A 23,246-nucleotide genomic window follows, 5' to 3' on the forward strand; every position below is an offset into this window, starting at 1 on the left:
TGCCCTAAGATCAAAAGATACTGGGAGGGATTAGGGGGTCAGGGGAAATGGGTAAAGAATATTTGGCACTGTCCCATGGGTGTTATGGTGGAACTGCCCTAAGATCAAAAGATACTGGGAGGGATTAGGGGGTCAGGGGAAATGGGTAAAGAATATTTGGCACTGTCCCATGGGTGTTATGACTTGTTGGTATATGTGTTACAACTATGATTCTGCCTTTCTTTTCTTTGTTTTAACTTTGTAATGATGAAAATTGGAAAGAAAAAAAAAAAAAAAAGAAAAAAAAAGAAAGGAGCTCTGCCTTATCTTTGGGTGGGCCGAGACATGTCAGAGTCTTGACTTTCAGGGGACACTTGCCTTGTCCCACCTGAGATAATACATCCAAGGTATTCCACCCTCTCTCTCTACATCACTGGATCTTTTTCCGAAACGCCAAGTGGCCCTTGAGACAAGTGAGTCATCAGGCTGTCAGTCTTCTGCACATTGTGCCCCGCTCTCACTACATAACAGTAGGTCATCTACATATGGCAGGAGAACTGATCCCTGTGGGGGCGCCCAGTCAACCAGGGTTACCTTTAACACCATGTAAAATGCTGCAGGACTGTCCACAAACCCCTGAGGAAGACGGGCCCAAGTCAGTTGGCCCGAGCCCCAGGCAAAGGCAAAGATCCTTTGGAAATCCTTGTGAACATCAATGCTAAAGAAAGCATTGGACAAGTCTAGTACCGTATAAATTGTGGAGGAAGCAGGAATATTGATAAAAATTCCAGCGATGTCTGAAACTAGTGGTGGAAGTGGTTGAATACATTTGTTTACCCCCCTTAAATCCTGTACTAGCCTCCACTCCCCACTGGCTTTCTTCACTGGGTTAATGGGGGTGTTCCCGGGGCTGATAACAGGTTTTAGAATACCTTTTTGCATGCATGTGGTAATCTGTGGTCCTATACCCTGGGAGGGAGTGGGCTGATCCTGCTTACCTTCTGAACCTCCCTTTCCCAACAGATTTCCCATGTTTAATTCTTATACTTTAACTCATATTATAACTATTTATACACATCAGTTTCAGAATCAATGACTTAGGGCAAACCACAAATCTTTCACCAGTTCTAAATTCAATAAGACTCCTGACACCTTTGACATTTAAACCTTCTTGAAATTCAAAAGTATTATGTATATTGAACCTTAATGTCTGTATCCGTGGTACCCCTTCGCGGAACAAAGGACCCTTTCCCAGCTTGTGATAATAATCCCCACCAACACTAGCAACCAAATAGGTTTTTGATCCTTTATACACAAATAATAGGCCTGTTAAACACTCGGGGCAGCGTCCTGCCAATAAATACCCAGGACAAGGTCCTGACATTAAGTAACTTAGAGGTTTCCAATGACCAGTCCTGGTTGAAAACAAAGTTTTTCAACCCCCATTATATCAATACCTGGGATCCTGGCCAGCCTAGCGAGGTCCCCTTTTGAGCGAGCTGCCTTTCAATGTCCTGGCTTCTCAGGCAAAGATGACTCTCATGCTCCGAGATCTATAACATGTCGGGGGGTAACATTGACAGAGTAAGCTGTTCAAATATACTTTTCACAAAAATAATTTTAAAGAAGGCTTACCTGTTCAAGTTTACCCCACTTCTGTACCATTCTGAAAGGTTGTTCCTATCTCAGCCCCTCTTTCCTGTGCTCGAGCTGGACTCTGGTGTCCAACAGTAGTGATGGCCGAACGGTTCGCCCGGCGGTCGTTTCGCGGCGAATTTCCGACTTTCGCCGTCCGCGGGTTCGAACGCCTTTTTCCGTCGTTCGCCCCGGCGGACTTACGTGTTTAATGTATACAAGAACTTTAACCTTTCGTGACACGTTTATCATGTGTTACAGGACAACCAATTGAGACATGACAGCTCATGGACACTTGGACATTCCCCCTAACCTATAAATACACCCGATCCGGTGGCCATTTTACATTCTTTCTTCTGTCACTGTAGGGAAAGGATCCTGTGTGGAGTAGGGACAGAGAAAACGCTAGCTATTTGGTACACAAAAGTTCTTTTCAGGACTGGTATAGGTGTTAGGTCAGCAGCCTGAGTTTCTTTTGTCAGTTTAGATAAAGGGACAGAGCGCTGTATGCTGCTATTTTAGGGACAGCTCAGCCAGATTAGTCTTTCTTCATCATCATCATCATCATCATCATTAGCTGTTACTATCAGGTCCACAAAAGAGCTGTTCCAGCTAATCGTTCCAGCCTACTCTTTTTTGCCAATTTGTATAGGGACAGGCAGGAAGCAGTGTGTCAGGCAGTGAGGATAATTTTAAAGACTTGCTGTTACTATTAGTTCCACAAAGGTTCTTTTCAGGACTGGTATCAGTGGTACGGTAATAGGCTTGTACACGTATAATATTCTTTCTTCCAAATATAGAAAGAATATTATACTTGACTGCTGCCCTTCTGCTGCAGTCTGCTAATCATTCACAACTCACTTGTTCCACAAAGCTCTTTATCAGGACTGGTAACTTGGTCTGTCTAGGGTGCTACGGTACATAGGCTTGGGTGCGGTACAGTCTGCTGTTCTGTAAGGACCGCTATCGGTCCACAATACATAGGGTTGCCGTGCACTACTGCTGACCGCTGCCCTATACTGCAGCAGTCCTTCATTGGTATAGGGACTGACGTACAGTCTGCTAATCACTAACACACAACCTGCTTGGTCCACAAAAGTTCTTATAAGGACTGGTAACTTGGTATAGGGTGCTACGGTACATAGGCCTGAGTGCGTTACAGTCTGCTGTTCTGTAAGGACCGCTATCGGTCCACAATACATAGGGTTGCCGTGCACTACTGCTGACCGCTGCCCTATACTGCAGCAGTCCTTCAGCGGTATAGGGACTGACGCACAGTCTGCTAAACACTAACACACAACCTGCTTGGTCCACAAAAGTTTTTATAAGGACTGGTAACTTGGTATAGGGTGCTACGGTACATAGGCCTGAGTGCGTTACAGTCTGCTGTTCTGTAAGGACCGCTATCGGTCCACAATACATAGGGTTGCCGTGCACTACTGCTGACCGCTGCCCTATACTGCAGCAGTCCTTCATTGGTATAGGGACTGACGTACAGTCTGCTAATCACTAACACACAACCTGCTTGGTCCACAAAAGTTCTTATAAGGACTGGTAACTTGGTATAGGGTGCTACGGTACATAGGCCTGAGTGCGTTACAGTCTGCTGTTCTGTAAGGACCGCTATCGGTCCACAATACATAGGGTTGACGTGCACCACTGCTGACCGCTGCCCTATACTGCAGCAGTCCTTCAGCGGTATAGGGACTGACGTACAGTCTGCTAAACACTAATACACAACCTGCTTGGTCCACAAAAGTTCTTATAAGGACTGGTAACTTGGTATAGGGTGCTACGGTACATAGGCTTGAGTGCGGTACAGTCTGCTGTTCTGTAAGGACCGCTATCGGTCCACAATAGATAGGGTTGACGTGCACCACTGCTGACCGCTGCCCTATACTGCAGCAGTCCTTCAGCGGTATAGGGACTGACGCACAGTCTGCTAAACACTAACACACAACCTGCTTGGTCCACAAAAGTTTTTATAAGGACTGGTAACTTGGTATAGGGTGCTACGGTACATAGGCCTGAGTGCGTTACAGTCTGCTGTTCTGTAAGGACCGCTATCGGTCCACAATACATAGGGTTGCCGTGCACTACTGCTGACCGCTGCCCTATACTGCAGCAGTCCTTCATTGGTATAGGGACTGACGTACAGTCTGCTAATCACTAACACACAACCTGCTTGGTCCACAAAAGTTCTTATAAGGACTGGTAACTTGGTATAGGGTGCTACGGTACATAGGCCTGAGTGCGTTACAGTCTGCTGTTCTGTAAGGACCGCTATCGGTCCACAATACATAGGGTTGACGTGCACCACTGCTGACCGCTGCCCTATACTGCAGCAGTCCTTCAGCGGTATAGGGACTGACGTACAGTCTGCTAAACACTAATACACAACCTGCTTGGTCCACAAAAGTTCTTATAAGGACTGGTAACTTGGTATAGGGTGCTACGGTACATAGGCTTGAGTGCGGTACAGTCTGCTGTTCTGTAAGGACCGCTATCGGTCCACAATAGATAGGGTTGACGTGCACCACTGCTGACCGCTGCCCTATACTGCAGCAGTCCTTCAGCGGTATAGGGACTGACGCACAGTCTGCTAAACACTAACACACAACCTGCTTGGTCCACAAAAGTTTTTATAAGGACTGGTAACTTGGTATAGGGTGCTACGGTACATAGGCCTGAGTGCGTTACAGTCTGCTGTTCTGTAAGGACCGCTATCGGTCCACAATACATAGGGTTGCCGTGCACTACTGCTGACCGCTGCCCTATACTGCAGCAGTCCTTCATTGGTATAGGGACTGACGTACAGTCTGCTAATCACTAACACACAACCTGCTTGGTCCACAAAAGTTCTTATAAGGACTGGTAACTTGGTATAGGGTGCTACGGTACATAGGCCTGAGTGCGTTACAGTCTGCTGTTCTGTAAGGACCGCTATCGGTCCACAATACATAGGGTTGACGTGCACCACTGCTGACCGCTGCCCTATACTGCAGCAGTCCTTCAGCGGTATAGGGACTGACGTACAGTCTGCTAAACACTAATACACAACCTGCTTGGTCCACAAAAGTTCTTATAAGGACTGGTAACTTGGTATAGGGTGCTACGGTACATAGGCTTGAGTGCGGTACAGTCTGCTGTTCTGTAAGGACCGCTATCGGTCCACAATACATAGGGTTGCCGTGCACTACTGCTGACCGCTGCCCTATACTGCAGCAGTCCTTCATTGGTATAGGGACTGACGTACAGTCTGCTAATCACTAACACACAACCTGCTTGTTCCACAAAAGTTCTTATAAGGACTGGTAACTTGGTATAGGGTGCTACGGTACATAGGCTTGAGTGCGGTACAGTCTGCTGTTCTGTAAGGACCGCTATCGGTCCACAATAGATAGGGTTGACGTGCACCACTGCTGACCGCTGCCCTATACTGCAGCAGTCCTTCAGCGGTATAGGGACTGACGTACAGTCTGCTAAACACTAATACACAACCTGCTTGGTCCACAAAAGTTCTTATAAGGACTGGTAACTTGGTATAGGGTGCTACGGTACATAGGCTTGAGTGCGGTACAGTCTGCTGTTCTGTAAGGACCGCTATCGGTCCACAATAGATAGGGTTGACGTGCACCACTGCTGACCGCTGCCCTATACTGCAGCAGTCCTTCAGCGGTATAGGGACTGACGTACAGTCTGCTAAACACTAATACACAACCTGCTTGGTCCACAAAAGTTCTTATAAGGACTGGTAACTTGGTATAGGGTGCTACGGTACATAGGCTTGAGTGCGGTACAGTCTGCTGTTCTGTAAGGACCGCTATAGGTCCACAATAGATAGGGTTGACGTGCACCACTGCTGACCGCTCACCTATACTGCAGCAGTCCTTCAGCGGTATAGGGACTAAGAGTTTTGTCACAGGGTCATTTAAAAAATGACATGCAGAGGAAGAGGCAGGCCCTTCCGCAGGGGTGGTAGGGGTAGGGCAGGAGCAACAGGCTTGAGCCAAAGTGGGAAGTTGCAGAAGGTGCGTTCAATTACTTTAAAGGATGCACCAGACTTGGTTGAGTGGCTCGCTCAGCCTTACTCTTCTGCACCCTCCTCATCCTCTCGATCTGCACCCTCTTCTTCACTCTCTGCTATGTGCACCCCCAAAGACACTACCACCAACAACACGACCACCACCACCACCACCACATACCTTCCGCTTGAGTCACTGGAATTATTTTCCGATCCATATCAAGAGGACATTTCTGATGCGCAGCCACTCTTGGTATTGGATCAGGAAGAGGAGGTAGCAACAAGCGCTACTCAGCAGTCTGACGCCAGTACCCAGATCAGCCCAAGGAGGAGGTTGGTCCCCGGTGTTGCTGCCTACTCTACTTATAGCGGTGGGGAAGGTGACGTTGATGATGACGTGTCTAGTGATGTCACGTGGGTGCCCACAAGAGAGGAAGAGGAGGGGAGTTCAGAGGGAGATATGGACCAGCAGATAGGGAGGAGAAGCAGCAATGACTTACATTGCACAGCAGGGACAAAGCAGACTGCAAATGTATCAGGAGCGAGTCATCGACCATGTACGGTCACATCTGGCGCTCCCAGGACACCGGCACATGGCTCCGCAGTGTGGGCTTTTTTTAACGTGTCCGCTGCTGACAATAGCGTTGCCATCTGCAATCTTTGCAGTCAACGCGTTAGTCGCGGTAAGCCCAATACTCACCTAGGGACGACCGCCTTAAGAAGGCACATGAGCAGCCATCACCGAGCCCAGTGGGAGCAACGGAACACACAAAGCCACACTGCAGGCTCTCACCGTCCAGCCTCGTCTTCTACTTCTCCTTCTCCTCTCTCCTCACAATTGTCCTCCACTCCACCTTCCATCACGCCAAGCTCACATTTTTCTGCAAAAAGGCAGGCTTCCGTGGGCCTAATGTTTGAGCGTAAAAAAATGATGACGCCGGATAACCCTCTTGCCCAACGGTTGGCGGCTGGCTTGTCAGAACTCATAGCCCGCCAACTACTGCCATATAAACTGGTGGACTCGGAGGCCTTTCGCAAATTTGTGGCCATTGGAACACCACAATGGAAGGTCCCAGGAAGGAAGTATTTCTCAGAGAAGGGCATCCCAGAGCTATATGGCCATGTTCAGCGGCAAGTGAATGTATCTCTGGCACACAGTGTCGGTGCCAAGATACATCTGACCACAGACACGTGGTCTAGCAAACACGGGCAGGGAAGGTATATCAGTTTTACTGCCCACTGGGTGAACCTTCTGACGGCCGTCAAGCATGTAACCCGTGGCACCCGTGTAGATTTGGTTTTACCGCCACGGATTGCATGCAGGCCTGACTCTTCTTCTCCTCCTCCTACTCCATCCTCCTCCCTCTCCTCCTCAGCTGCCTCCTCCTTTTCCGCTGCTAGCGTCTCTTCCACTGCACCGCCCAAGCTCCCCAGAACCTATTCCACATGCCAGGTGAGACGTTGCCATGCCGTGCTGCGTCTGTTGTGCCTGGAAGCAAAGAGCCACACTGGCCCGGCACTCCTTTCAGCTTTGCGTTCACAGGCAGATGAGTGGCTAACACCGCTCAATTTGACAGTTGGTAAAGTGGTGTGTGACAACGGTGCCAATCTGCTTAGCGCATTGAAACAGGGCAAAATCACGCACGTGCCGTGCATGGCACACGTCTTAAACTTGGTCGTGCAGCGATTCCTTGTCAAATACCCTGGGGTCCAGGACATCTTGCGGCAGGCAAGGAAAATCTCGGCCCATTTCAGAAGATCTTACACGGCCATGGCTCGCCTTGCTGACATTCAGCGGCGACACCATCTGCCGGTCAGACGTCTTATTTGCGATTGCCCGACGCGATGGAACTCAACCTTCTATATGCTTGATAGGCTGCTCCAGCAGAAACGTGCAGTTAACGTCTACCTGTATGAACTCTGCGAAAGAAACGGTTCTGGGGAGCTGGGTTTTTTTTCACCGCGCCAGTGGCTGCTCATGCGCGACACATGCAGACTTCTGCGGCCATTTGAGGAGATCACCAAACTGGTCAGTCGCAGCCATGGCGCCATCAGTGACATGGTACCTTATGCCTTCTTTCTGGAGCGTGCATTGCGTCGTGTCATTGATCAGGCTGTGGAGGAGCAGGAGCGGGAAGATGAGGAAGTCGCAATGCTGGATGAATTCCCAGGGGGGGCTACTCTATCTGAGACAAGTCAACAACAGGAGTCTGATGAGGAGTCAGAGGAGGATGGTGCCGGGGCGGATGAGCAGGAGCAAGAAGAGCATGCTTTAAACCTTTCTGGGATCCCTGTTGTGCGAGGATGGGGAGAGGAGAATGAAGAGGACGACATTATCCTGGATGATGAGCAGGAGCCAGGCCACCACACCGCTTCCACTTTAGTGCAAATGGGGGCCTTCATGCTCCAGTGTTTTAATAGGGACCCCCGTATAAAAAGCATGAGGGTCAAGGACCAGTACTGGGTGGCAACGTACTTAGACCCCCGGTACAAACACAAAATGGCGGAAATGTTACCGCCGTCGCAGAGGGCTGTCAGAATGCAGCACTTCCAGGCCTTGCTTCGAGAAATGCTGCATTCTGCTTTTGCGTGCGCTGGCAGAGGAGCAATTCCCACTCCCAGAGAAGGATTTGCGGGTACCAATCCAACAGCGCCTGCAAGAAGAGGCCGGTTTGAAGATGTGTTGGTGACTTCGGATATGAGGTCATTCTTTCAGCCGACCCATCGACAGGTGTCATCCGGATCCAGCATCAGGGAACGCCTAGACCGTCAGGTGTCCGACTACATTGGGTTAACGGCCGATGTGGACGCTCTGAGGAGTGATGAACCCCTAGACTACTGGGTGGGCAGGCTTGACCTCTGGCCAGAGCTTGCCCAATTTGCAATCGAACTGTTGGCTTGCCCCTCATCCAGTGTCCTGTCCGAAAGGACGTTCAGCGCAGCAGGGGGGATTGTGACCGATAAGCGTACTCGCCTAGCTCACCACAGTGTTAACTACCTCACATTTCTAAAAATGAATGAGGCATGGATCTCGGAGGAATTCAACACATGTGATCAGTAGACCATGTATATGTCTATAAACAATTTTTGGAATCAAGCACACAGACCTTCTTAATTCATTTGGCTCACTTCCCTGACCCAAAAAAGCACACCGTACTATATGCCCCTACCCTCCTCTTTGAAGAGGTTGAGCGGTGTCATATTTCTACTGGGGCTGCTTATTATGAGGGGTTCCCACCATCCCTGTGCTGTGCTGACTTCCTCCTGGGTGTTCTTATTATGAGGGGCTCCCACCATCCCTGTGCTGTGCTGACTTCCTCCTGGGGGTTCTTATTATGAGGGGATCACACCATCCCTGTGCTGTGCTGACTTCCTCCTGGGGGTTCTTATTATGAGGGGATCACACCATCCCTGTGCTGTGCTGACTTCCTCCTGGGGGTTCTTATTATGAGGGGATCACACCATCCCTGTGCTGTGCTGACTTCCTCCTGGGGCTGCTTACGGTGCTGCTGTCAGCGCTGTATGTCACGGAGCTGCTGTCAGCGCTGTATGTCACGGAGCTGCTGTCAGCGCTGTATGTCACGGAGCTGCTGTCAGCGCTGTATGTCACGGAGCTGCTGTCAGCGCTGTATGTCACGGTGCTGCTGTCAGCGCTGTATGTCACGGAGCTGCTGTCAGCGCTGTATGTCACGGAGCTGCTGTCAGTGCTGTATGTCACGGAGCTGCTGTCAGCGCTGTATGTCACGGTGCTGCTGTCAGCGCTGTATGTCACGGAGCTGCTGTCAGCGCTGTATGTCACGGTGCTGCTGTCAGCGCTGTATGTCACGGAGCTGCTGTCAGCGCTGTATGTCACGGAGCTGCTGTCAGCGCTGTATGTCACGGTGCTGCTGTCAGCGCTGTATGTCACGGAGCTGCTGTCAGCGCTGTATGTCACGGAGCTGCTGTCAGCGCTGTATGTCACGGAGCTGCTGTCAGCGCTGTATGTCACGGAGCTGCTGTCAGCGCTGTATGTCACGGAGCTGCTGTCAGCGCTGTATGTCACGGTGCTGATGTCAGTGCTCTGTATTACGGTGCTGCTGTCAGTGCTCTGTATCTCCAGCACCCTCTTGTTTGCCTACCCTGGTCCCTGACCTTCCCTCTCCTCCATTGCCTTCATTAGCTCCATAGTCCTGAATTGTCAGAACAATTTCCCAAATAAAAAAAAAATGCTTGTAGTTATCGATCCCAAATTCACCTCATACATGTATTATGCTATTGTCCAGGTGGTGGGACTACGTGCTACCCCCTAATAATTACCCCGTGGCCGCAAATTCGACCTAAAGGTTTGCGAAATTCGCCTCCCATTGAAGTCAATGGAGCCCGCGGCGAACGGTCGTTTTCGCGAACGTTTGTGCCCGTTCGCGTTTCGCGTTCGCGAAACGTCCCGTCGGAAGTTCGTCCATCACTACTGACCATCACACTGACGCATACACTGACCATCACACTGACGCATACACTGACCATCACACTGACGCATACACTGACCATCACACTGACGCATACACTGACCATCACACTGACGCATACACTGACACTGACACTGACACATACACTGACACTGACACATACACTGACACTGACACATACACTGACACTGACACATACACTGACACTGACACATACACTGACACTGACACATACACTGACACTGACACATACACTGACACTGACACATACACTGACACTGACACATACACTGACACTGACACATACACTGACACTGACACATACACTGACACTGACACATACACTGACACTGACACATACATACACTGACACATACATACACTGACACATACATACACTGACACATACATACACTGACACATACATACACTGACACATACATACACTGACACATACATACACTGACACATACATACACTGACACATACATACACTGACACATACATACACTGACACATACATACACTGACACATACATACACTGACACATACATACACTGACACATACATACACTGACACATACATACACTGGCACATACATACACTGACACATACATACACTGACACATACATACACTGACACATACATACACTGACACATACATACACTGACACATACATACACTGACACATACATACACTGACACATACATACACTGACACATACATACACTGACACATACATACACTGACACATACACTGACACATACACTGACCATCACACTGACCATCACACTGACGCATACACTGACCATCACACTGACGCATACACTGACCATCACACTGACCATCACACTGACGCATACACTGACCATCACACTGACGCATACACTGACCATCACACTGACGCATACACTGACCATCACACTGACGCATACACTGACCATCACACTGACGCATCACACTGACGCATACACTGACGCATCACACTGACGCATACACTGACGAATACACTGACGAATACACTGACGAATACACTGACGAATACACTGACCATCACACTGACACATACACATACCCTGACACTGACACACATCGCACTGACACACATCACACTGACCTACCTGACTCCTACTTCCTGCATTACTCACACACAAACCCCCTCCATACAGCTCAATGTAGATCGGGGATGATCCATCCTCCTCGGCTCCTCCTTACCTCTGCTCTTTGATGCTGCCTTCAGGGACCATCATCCGGGCCTCTCCGACTCCTCCGCAGAATTTTTCAGGAGTCCACTCCAGCGCCGTCCACCCGCTCCGCCGGGGCCACGCCAGCGCCATGAACCCGCTCCGCCTCCATCATATCCCCGCCGGGACCAGGCCAGCGCCGTCCACCCTCCTCCACGATGTCCCCGCCGGGCAGGAGGTCAGCTGACCGACGTCTCAATGCTCTCACCTCCGCCGAGCCCCGCCCCTCCGCTGCACTCACACAGACACACAGCGCCGCTCCAGAGGGACAGGCTGGAGCAAAGGAGTCCCGGAGCGGCGCTGTGAGATAAACACGTGTGAGCGCTCAGCGGGAAACATGGGGGATTGGTGGCGCCAGCGGCACACCACGGGGGGCGAGAGAACACTGGACAGAGGCCGTGGTTGCGCCCTAGGTGGTAGTGCGCCCTAGGCGGCTGCCTACTTTGCCTAGTGGTTGCGCCGGCCCTGGTTGTGGGAGGATCCTTTTGAGTGGCTGGGCTTTGTACTTGGCGATTGACTTGTTTGGGTAAGCAACTTCTCAACGTTATCGCTGAGAATATATTATGCTTCTATATATGTTCTTGTTTTTTATTTGAGTATTTGCTTTATAGATTATTATTCCTGACGAAGCGGTCTATGTAACTAGTAGAAGACTGGTTAATCTATGGACAAAAATTCCATCAACCGATATCTCTTGGGGAAACCTTTGAGTATTTGTATACTGTTTTTTGAAACTTTTTTAATTTGATCTATGTATTCTTTTTATATGTAATAAATGATTTCATTTTTATCCAAGATTTATTTTTCTGGGTATCAGTACCGAGCTAGTCTACCACAAAACCTTGGGGGTTGGAGTACATGTCTGGTCAGCCGCAGCAACTGTCCTCACGCTCCCATCCCTTTTCTTTTCCTCCTATATCATTTTTGGATGATGGTAGTTTTTATGCCTAGGTTTAGGCCTTGTTACTTGAGGCTATACTCAAAATGTTCCCATAAAGATGGATATATATGTATTGTAGATTTTTTTCATATTCTTCCTGTTTTTCTTAGCTAAAGTATGTTACGATCGTCTTGGCTGTTTCTCCAATGAATATCCCTTGTCATGGACTCTGCAGAGACCCATCCCCCACCTACCCTGGTCACCGGAGAGGATAAATACTCGATTCTTGCTCTACACCCGGGACAGCCTCAGTACCTACCAGGTAAGATCTAATGTGTGTGCTTAAAGAAAACTGAACCTGTAAAATTCTTATCCTTTAAAAACAATCAGCAAGGCAGTATTTATCTAGAAAGAAATGTTTGTAGAAGGCCCCTGGGACTTTAATTCACCTGTCCAGCATGACAGTGGAGTTTGTTCATTTGATGACCTCCCACAGCTTTGACCTGAAAACCCTTGTGAAGGATTATGGGGGGTATTTAAAATGTATCTATTGTCAAAATTGTCTATTGTTCAGTAAAGTAGGTAGTGGTTAAAACCCGTTTTTTTTCTCTGCTTCCCAGAGGGAACATTTTCCTTCATTTCCTGGCCCTGACAGGTAAAAGGAAATTCACAGAAAAAACAGCTTTTGTTTCTCTCCCCCCCCCCCCCCCCCCCCCCCCAAATCCATACAAGGCCCTTCTGGTCTGGTATGGATTCTAAGAGGAACCCCATGCCAATATCTTTATTTATTTTTTTTAAACTGAGTGGGGCCCCCAAGATCCATACCAGATACTTATTCAAAGAAAAAGGGGAAATTGAGAAAAGGGGGGCTGGAGGGTAACCAACCCCAGGGACTTTTGCAACGGCACCAAATATATTCAATCCATAGATAAAAAAATCAAAGAAATTTTTATTTTAGTGTACAAAAAGACATTTATCAAACAGTTACATCCATTTACATATAAAGTGACAGATGCGAGTATACAAAAGTTGGTATATGAGCCTACAAGGCTTCATAAGTTACCACATTTATATATGATTTGAACTGCATTGTTTTTCTCCTACATATTTCGCTCTTCAGAGCTTCCTCAGGACAATTGCAGAATACAGCAATCAGTAGAAAACTGAAATTATACAAACACATCATTTGTTTAAAAATACAAATACATAGGTAATTCTGTACACACACAGCCCCTAAGGGTACATAGAGGTGTTTCGCCCATATGTGCTAACACATCTGAATTTAAAGAGAATCTGGTGGTAGGATTCATTTGTGTCCAACATATTAGTTAGAGAGGAATGAAGCCCCCAACCTTAGGGTATTGAAACACAAGGACATAGTTTGTATATCGATATTAGATGACTTATTAATACTCCAAAAGGAACAGCCAGACCATTCATATGGATGGTGTCCCAAAATTGAATACATAAAGAAAGTATAATATGAAGTACGATTCCCCATTAATGGAGATTGCAGATAGGATCACAACAAATAATAATAATAAATGTAAAGTAAAATATATAACAACAAAAAAAACAAATACTACAATAAAGTAAATAAGAAAATAAACATGAAAAAAATGTTCGAATAAAAAAGAAACCTAAATGAAAAAGTATATATGAACAAGCAAGAAAAATATCTTACCCCATAAATCTGGTAGGCTAGTGTCATTATCTATCATAATTTTCAAATGTTTTATGCATCTATTAATGCTTAAGCGAGGATAAACTGTCTTTTTGTCGTCAGAGCAAGCAGTTCGTGGTGAGGCACCCCCGAGAGCCCCCCAGTTACTCCCCCCCAAGGATCTGCAGAAGCACAAGAAACATATATATATATATATATATATATAGTTTCCATAGATCACTCATATGGAGTATCAAAATAGCACAGTAAACACCATGAATCATACCTGGTAAAACCAAGAGGGTGGCAAAACTAGAACCAGTTATGCGTGCCCAGTACCTATAAATCCTATGTGTTGTCAGATAGAGATTCAACAGAGTATGAATTCTGAACACAAGAGAGCTCTCTGTGCTGGTTTCTAAAAGGAAAAGATAAAAAGAAAAGCCATGTCTCCATCAATATTGTATAAGCATCTCTATGGTGTAGGATATGTAACTCTGAATTTGGACTTCAGGATCCTCCCTCTAGTCCCATCAGAGCCCTTTCATTCCTACCTGTTAAATATAGTTGTATAGTACAGTCAAGAGGATTAAGGTGCTTTTTCATCCGTGCAGCAGCTCCACAGGTCAGCAGCCATCGCTCGCTTGGATGACACTGACCGGGACCCGCGTTATAACTCGTGCTTCCAGCCCGGCGGCGTCTGACGTCACCGCCGGGCTGCGGGCACACCTACTGGGAGGGTCTTCTTCGTGCGCGTCTAGGTGGCGAAGGCGCATGCGCAAAGGACGCAATTTACGTCCGTATAGCGCATCGGCCATGTTGGATTCTGGCCAGAGTTGGGAGATTTTCCAGTCATCTCCCACGTGCGCATGCGCGAAGGACGCAAATTGCGTTCGTATGGCACGTCGGCCATGTTGGATTCTGGCTGAAGTCAGGGATTTGTGCCAGTGATGATCTATTGGAGCCAGTACTCTGATGGAAACCTGACCTTCGGTCAGAGACAGGCGGCCATAGTGGCTAAGGGCAATATGCCCTGATCTTACTCACAAAATAGATCAAAAATGCAAATGAACAGATGAAAAAATGGGCCGACATGAATGTCAATCACCATGCATCCCTGACAACACATAGGATTTATAGGTACTGTATTCTGCAATTGTCCTGAGGAAGCTCTGAAGAGCGAAACATGTAGGAGAAAAACAATGCAGTTCAAATCATATATAAATGTGGTAACTTATGAAGCCTTGTAGGCTCATATACCAACTTTTGTATACTCGCATCTGTCACTTTATATGTAAATGGATGTAACTGTTTGATAAATGTCTTTTTGTACACTAAAATAAAAAGGTCATTGATTTTATCTATGGATTGAATATATTTGGTGCCGTTGCAAAAGTCCCGGGGGTTGGTTACCCTCCAGTCCCCCTTTCTCAATTTCCCCTTTTTCTTTGAATAGTCTTTAACTGGGATGTGGCACTTTATGATTTTGATAAGCCTGACCATCAGCCCTGCTCTATAATTTATAATATATATATATATATATATATATACACACATACATATACACACATACATATACATACACATACATACACTTTGTTTACATACCAGATACTTATCTGAGCAACATGCAGGCCAGGAAAGGGGGGGGGGGGGGGACGAGCGAGCATCACTTTTGGGCAGATGGGGTTAAGGATCTCTTCCCCACAACCCTGGGCTGTGGTTGTGGGGGTCTGCAGGAAGGAATTTTTCATTTTTATTATTTCACTTAAAGTGGGAACCACCCACTTTGACTTAAACAATAAAAATCTAAAATTCCTTTAAATATAGTGCCCGGGTCCCCTTAGTCTGCCTGTAAAGTGGTGCATCTGCAGCATGTATAGAACATGCTGAAGCAAAAATGTAATTTGTAAAGAAAGATGGGAGGACAATTGCCTCTTCCTGACAACCCTGGGGGCAGGGGGCTTATGGGAAACTGGAAGCACCCATTAACAAGGTGGCCCCCAGATTCCGGGCCCCCCCCATGTGAATAAGTATTGGGTACATTGCACCCCTACTCATTCACCAAAAAAAAAGTGTCAAACACAAAGATACACAGAGTTGATTGTTTTTGACAAGTCGTTTATTTAACCACTTGCTTACTGGGCACTTAAACCCCCTTACTGCCCAGACCAACGTTCAGCTTTCAGCGCTATCACTCTTTGAATGACAATTGCGAAGTCATGCTACAGTGTACCCAAATTAAATCTTTATAATTTTTTCACACAAATAGAGCTTTCTTTTGGTGGTATTTAATTGCTGCTGGGTTTTTTTTTTTATTATTTTTTCTAAATAGAATGAAAAAGGACTGAAAAAAAAAAAAAACCCCGTTTCATAGTTTGTGCTAAAATTTTGAAAACAGGTAATTTTTCTCATTCACTGATGTGCACTGATGAAGCGACATTGGATAGGCACCGATAGGCGCTGTCAGCGCCTGGGAGAAAAAAAAAAAAAAAAAAAAAAAAACAGATTACCGATCTTCTGTTTACATTACTTGATCAGCCGTCATTGGCTGACAGCTGATCAGGTAGAAAGGGGCTGGGATCGATCCCTTACTCTGATCTGCGATAAGCCGAGTGTCAGACTCTGTTGCGGACAGTGCTTGCTCGGGAAGACGTCCATGGACGCAAATAAAATTAAACTGCGCTTAAATTAAAATTAAATCTGCACCACTAACATGAGATATTATAACAAAAGAAAATCCATAAATAAACTGTCTAGAGTGAAAATAATCAGTGGGTTCAAGTGTCAATTTCATGACAAAACGAAGAGTCCCAAAAATAGTGAAACAGGTGAAATATTTCTTGTGCTCCAAAATCCCTCCACCTTGTGAATTCACAGCCACCACATATATACAGCAGATGTGCCCTTACCAGAGAGCATAGACCCATATTATGGGTGGTCAAAGTAAGATCATGTATCTCATTTTTCCCAATCCACTATTATATCAACCTAAGAGAAGGCGATAAGAGCTCTAGACCATCCATAGACGTACTAAGATAAAAATCTGTATGAATCAAATCCATTATACAAAATGACGATCGCTAGCACTTCCAGGTAAATGCGTTGATGTGGATCTGTAACCGCCTGACCAGTTATGTCACTAGAAGACTTCTTCTGGGGCAATTGCTCCTGACATTGCTATATTATAACCATTACAACTAACCAAGCCTCCTTCTCACTTTCCAACTTGTTCGGCCCAGCATGCAAGCCAAGCCTCATCACCTCAATCAAGATACGTTGCACAATTTGGTGCAAAAATCATACTACCAAAAAGCCCTTGTGTCCTGCTAGGACAGAAGTGATGGACAAGAGACCCCAGGTGAAAGAATTTGGCCAAATCCGGTTTACATAGTTACCACCCTATAGCGCAAATGTATCTAAAAACCTTATATAGGAAGTGAAACCAGGCTCAATACCATAATACCAATATCATTAATACAAAAACTGGAGAATACAACAACACAATTGATTAAAAACAGGAATAAAAATAAATATAAAAACGCAGGTTTAAGAATTATCTAAAAAACAATTCACATCCCAATGAACATTTAACCCATGTGGGGTATAACTTAAGAAGATAGATCCACTTGGTTTCGAACTTAGACAATTCTTTGACTTCAAGTCACCCTCTCCAATGGGAGACAAAATGGTCTACTCCCATGAAGAGGGTTCCCGCTGGTTCCCTACCATACACAAGATCATAGTGTCGAGAGACACTGATTTTTGTATCCCTTTTGGATATTGGCTATATGTTCATTAAGTCTGACATTCAGTACGCCAGTGATACGGCCCACATATTGTAGCCCACACGGGCACTGGAGTAAATAAACTACGCATGTAGTACAGGTGATAAAGGGTCTTACAGTAAATTCAAGCATTTTTTGGGTTTACATTTAATAAGACTACACACCTGGCATCTCCCACATTTATGATACCCAGTGAGATTGTGGAAGAAGGAGGGTCTAGAAGGGGGGGGGGGGGGGGTCAAAGATATTTTGTGCACCTTTATTTTTCAAAGAAGTGATACCTCTATAAATAACGAGGTTTTTGTAAAAGCAGGGGGCCAAGAATTCTGTCATTTTGTAGAATATGCCAATGTTTTTGCATTATGCGTTTAATGGCGAGATGCTGTGTAGAAAACAAAGTAATTAGGGAAAATGTGACTCATATACCACTCATTAATAAATCCTTCCATTCTATCTCTCAGAAATACCAATAGGGATCTATTGATAACTTGATTCAGTGTAGTATTCAAAGTAGCAAGATCATAGCCTTTTTCCAGGAATCTGAGTTAATACCCCAGTCTGGTTATCAAAATCCTCCTAACTGATGCAGTTCTGTATGATTTGAAGGAACTGTCCCTTTGGAATCCGATTCAACCAAAGTTGATGGTGACAGCTGTCCCTCAAAATATATGCATTTAAAATCTGTGGACTTAAAGAACGTAGAGGTGACCAAGCGGCCCTCCTCCACTCAAATGGTGAGATCCAAAAAATGGCTCTCCTTTTGGCTCATCTCATAGTTGAGTTTAAAGAGGAAGTAAACCCTTCCAAACAACTTGGACCTATAGGTAAGCCTAGATTAAGGCTTACCTGTAGGTCCAAGCAATCTCCCCTAAACCTATATGGTTTAGGAGATATTTGCCCGAAAATGGGCACCGCTGTCTACGGCGCATGCGCCGTAGACAGCGGCGCGCAGGCGCACTAAATGTGGCAAATCCAAGAATGGATTTGCCTAATTTGTCGACTCCCGTGCGCATGCGCGGGAGTGACGTCATCGCGGCTTCGCCGTATGGCAGCGGCAGAGCTGCGAGACGCGACTCCCGTGCGCATGCGCGGGAGTGACGTCATCGCGGTTGCGCCGCTGTGATTCGTCGGAGCTGCGAGACGCCACAAGCAACATGGATGCGGCGGACTACAGGGGACAGCGGCGACTTCGCTGGCTCCTGTGTCAGGTAAGTGACACATAATGAGCTACTATGCGATGCATAGTAGTCCATTATGCTTTACCTTTGCAGGGAAAAAAAGAGGAAGTAAACCCATCAGGGTTTACTTCCTCTTTAATACCTGTATTGTTCTGGTTCAATGAGAGGTGGGGTCTCGCTTCCATAGCAGGAGAATATCATCTATATATCATGGCCACAAGGCTAATTCAGGCCTTTGTTGGACATAGATCACATCCTCCTCCCATTTGGCCATAAATAAATTAGCCACGCTATTGGCATGCTTAGCCCCCATTGCCACACTTCTGTTTTGGAGGTAAAAATCTCCTCCTATCCAGAATTATGTGTAGCTGCAAATTTTAAAATAATTTCTCTGGATTGAGATGGAGGAGCAGGCAGTCCACGGGAAGCATTTGACGAGGCCAGGTTTTTTTGGGGGTTTCGTGGCGCAGTAAGCGGCGTGAGATGGATCTACATCGGGGGACAGTGTTTATTTTTTAATAAAGGAATCAAAAACATGTTTACTGTCTCTATTCACTTTTTACACATTTTTTGGTAAATGGGTAGGGGCACAAAGCACACCCCCATGTTGAGGGCATGTGGCCTGGTATGGATCGGAGGGACACCACACTTTTTTTTTTATTTTTTATTTCTGGTATTGTTTAGTTTACATTTGAGGTGTCAGTGGGGAAGCCCGCTGACAGCTGATGAGTCATCAGTTATTAAGGAAGCGGCAGCCGCCTTCCTGGCACGCTGCTCAACAACCAGCTATACTTCACACAGATAACTTTCTGCATTTACCAACACTTTGTCTGGTGACACTAGGACAAATAGAAAGGGTGGGTCCTCAGAGGGCATAGAGAAGAAATAGATATTTGACAGGGGGTCCAACCTTTTCACACTCCATTCAATCATTTTAGCTTTAAATACACTTTCAGTGCAGTTCAAACGCTAATACAAATTGTGCTAGGTCTTGTATTTAATCATTATTCATGCTTTCCTCTACAGGAAATCAGTGCCATCCAATACAAGACTATTGAAGAGTCCAATTTCAATACTTTGCAGAAGACGCAATTTATTATTCACGGGTTTCTGGACAATGGCGAGAAGAGTTGGATGACTGAGATGTGCCAGGTACGTAGATACATCTCTACCATGTCTTTTCTGCATGTTACTCCACCATTAGGGATGAGCTGAACACCCCCCCAGTTCTGTTCGGACCAGAACCTGCGAAAGGACTGAAAATGTGTGCGAACTTTAGAACCCCATTAAAGTCTATGGGACTAGAGCGTTCAAAATCAAAAGTGCTAATTTTAAAGGCTAATATGCAAGTTGTGCTAAAAAGGGTTTGGGGACCCAGGTCTTGCCCCAGAGGACACGTATCAATGCAAAATAAAGTTTTAAAAACTGATTTTAATGATGCTTAAAGTGAAATATTCCTTTAAATATCGTGCCTGGGGGGTGTCTATAGTATGCTTGTGAAGTGGCACGGGTTTAGAACAGTCCCTGCACAAAATGACATTTTTAAAAGGAAAAAGTCATTTAAAACTGCTTGCGGTTTTAATGTAATGTCTGGTCCCGGCAATATGTATGAAAATCATTGTGAAAAAAATGGCATGGGTACCCCCCCCCCCCCTGCCCATTACCAGCCCCTTTGGGTCTTGTACGGATATTAAGGGGGACCCCATATCCAAACGAAAAAAAGGAAAGGCATGGGGCCTTGAGACCCTATTGTCAGAAACCATGAAACAGACTGAGACAGAAGTACAATCAAATCACACTTGTTTATTAATAAAAAAGGTAAATAGAAAAAAAAAAAAAGCGTAGTCAAGCATAGCCAAAGTTCAGTAGCCAGATCGGGTAGTCAGCCAGTCCAAAGTTAATTGACAAGATCGGGTAACCAGCCAGGCCGGAAGTCAGGGATCCAAGGAGGGCAACCGCAAGCAGGATAAGAAGCTAGGTGGGATGTCAGCAAGCCAGTCTTGAAACAAACAGCAGGAGATGGTTCCTTGTGATGTGACCAATGCAAAGGCAAATGAAAAAGTAAGCAAGAAGGCTTTAAATAGGCAGGTCAGACGAGCATCAATCGGGAACAGCTGGTAACTGTGGAAAAGAGAAGAGAACTGGCAATTAGCAGACAGCTGAGTGGCCAGACCAGAGGAGGAAGGGCTAAGCCAGCCCTGATACCTATATACTCAGAACAGCAGTATACAGGCGGTGCAAACAAGACAGGGACTGTGTAGGTTTGTTCTTAAGTAGAATCTGTTTGTAATTTTGAACTGGTACATTTTTAAAGTGTAGCTCCAGTGAAAAAATCTATTTTTAAGCTTTTTGCTGTGTGTGCACCTCTTCACCTCACTTTCTGTCCCAATGACAAATGTTTTTTGAAAATTTGGGGTTTTTAGTAAAAACAAGGATTGGGATAAAGCATCAGAGGAGAGGAGACATGTTTTTCCCATAGCAACTCTTACAGGAGAGAATTTCCCTTCCTAGGGGTAGATTTCATCTCACTTCCTGTTGTCTCCTTCCGTTTGCAAGTAGGAGACGTTTGTAAGTTGGATGTTTAAAAGTAGGGGCCTGCCCTATATGCTCTGCAGAAATTTGGACCTAAGGTGTTGGTGTTGCCACAACACTAAGCCCTCAAAGTGACTCCTGGTGGGCGCTGGAACACCCTACTGTGAACTATTTTATCAAGAAATGTAATTACATGCCATTGTTGAACAGTGGTACAAAAATGGGGCCTTTGGTGTTGGTGGTGGGGCTGGTGCCATAACACCAAGTCTTCACAGTTACTCTTGGTGAGTGCTGGAACAGGCCCTGCTGTGAAATATTATATCAAGAATTGGAATTACATGCACCTGTTGAACAGGGGCAGAAAAATTGGGCCTTAGGCACTGGTGCCACGACACTGCAACCCCTCACAGATACTCTAGTGGGAGCGCAGGAATGAGCCCTGCTGCAAAGTATTCCATCAAAAATTGTAATTACACACCCCTGTTAAACTGGGGCTGAAAAATTGGGCCTTAGGCACTGGTGCCACAACACTGAAACCACTCACAAATATTGTATGAGTGCAGCAACGAAACCTTCTGCAAAATATTGCATCAAAAATTGGAATTATACGCCCCTGGTGGCGGCGCCCAGAACCAAAAATGTTCTTACAAGTTATCAGCATGATCATTGAGGAGGAAGAGGATAGTCACTCAGCATAACAGGATAGTCACTCAACATCAGCATAGGTAGTCTTAAAGGGATCTGACATTTCAAAAAAAATTATTTGGTTACATCAGCTTCAGGTGCTTGGTAACTGGTGGTGATCCAAGACCGATTCATTTTTGTGAAGGTCAGTCGATAAACCGAGTCGGTGGATAGGCGCACCCTGTGATCGGTTACAAAGCCTCCAAAAGAACGCTGGATGCAGGGCAGGCCAGTAGCTCAATTGCATACTGTGCAAGCTCTGGCCAGTGATCCATTCTCAACACCCAGAAAAACAGAGGATTTTCGGTGGGAAAGGTGTCCAAGTCTGATCTTGCCCCTAGGTATTCTTGCACCATGTAAATCAGACCCTGGAGATGGTTGCTGAAACCGATCATACCTTGGGGCTGTGGACTAAAAAAAATTGTCTGAACGCATCGGTCAGATGGACACCTTCTCCACCGATCCTTCTGTGACTGACCGAAGCCTCAGCAACACGTTGTCCAGGACCAGGAATTTGTAACCTCCCAGTCTCTGGGAATGCGTTGCGCAGACCTTTCTGTTTCATCCTCTGCGACGGCAAGATAAAGTCCGCAACCTTACCCTGGTAACTTGGATCAAGGAGGGTTGCCAGCCAGTAATGATCCCTCTCCTTGATCCGATGAATACGAGGATCCTTCTGCAGGCTTTGCAGGATCTGGGAGGCCATGCAGCGTAGGTTAGCTGTGGCATTTGGTCCGGAATCCTCTGGGTCACTAAGGACGACATGATCCGCAGCCACCTCCTCCCAGCCACATACAAGTAGTCCACGGGTTTCTTGGGACTGTAAATGGTCCCTAAAAGACTGCTGCTGATGCTGAGTACCAGGCTCCACCTCCATGCTGACACAATCCTCCTCCTCCTCCTCTTCCTGTGTGATTGGCGGGCCAGCAGGAACACTGTCTGGATAAAGGGGGCATTGAGAGGCAAGGAAGTCCTCCTCTTCCTGCCTCTGTTCTGCCTCAAGTGCCCTGTCCATTATTCAACGCAGCGTGTGCTCTAACAGGTAGACAAGAGGGACAGGGTCACTGATGCATGCACTGTCACTGCTCACCATCCTCGTGGCCTCCTCAAAATGGTGACAGGACAGAGCAGGCATCCCTGATCATGGCCCACTGGCGTGGGGAAAAAAAACAAAACAAAAAAACAAGC

At 46.3% G+C, this 23,246-nt stretch overlaps 1 protein-coding gene across 1 annotated transcript in view; it reads left to right on the forward strand.

Moving 5' to 3' along the window:
* LOC143929785 (pancreatic lipase-related protein 2-like) overlaps positions 1 to 23,246 on the forward strand; it is a 137,734-nt gene that overhangs the window by 47,895 nt on the left and 66,593 nt on the right. The window contains exons 5-6 of the mRNA XM_077453763.1: positions 12,384 to 12,535; positions 19,869 to 19,994. Of these exons, the coding sequence (XP_077309889.1) occupies positions 12,384 to 12,535; positions 19,869 to 19,994 (278 nt within the window). The remainder of the gene's footprint in view (positions 1 to 12,383; positions 12,536 to 19,868; positions 19,995 to 23,246) is intronic.

Source organism: Lithobates pipiens, unplaced genomic scaffold (assembly GCF_037356315.1).
Source record: "Lithobates pipiens isolate NorthernLeopardFrog02 unplaced genomic scaffold, aLitPip1_a1.2 Scaffold_25, whole genome shotgun sequence".
NCBI classification, from domain to species: Eukaryota; Metazoa; Chordata; class Amphibia; order Anura; family Ranidae; genus Lithobates; species Lithobates pipiens.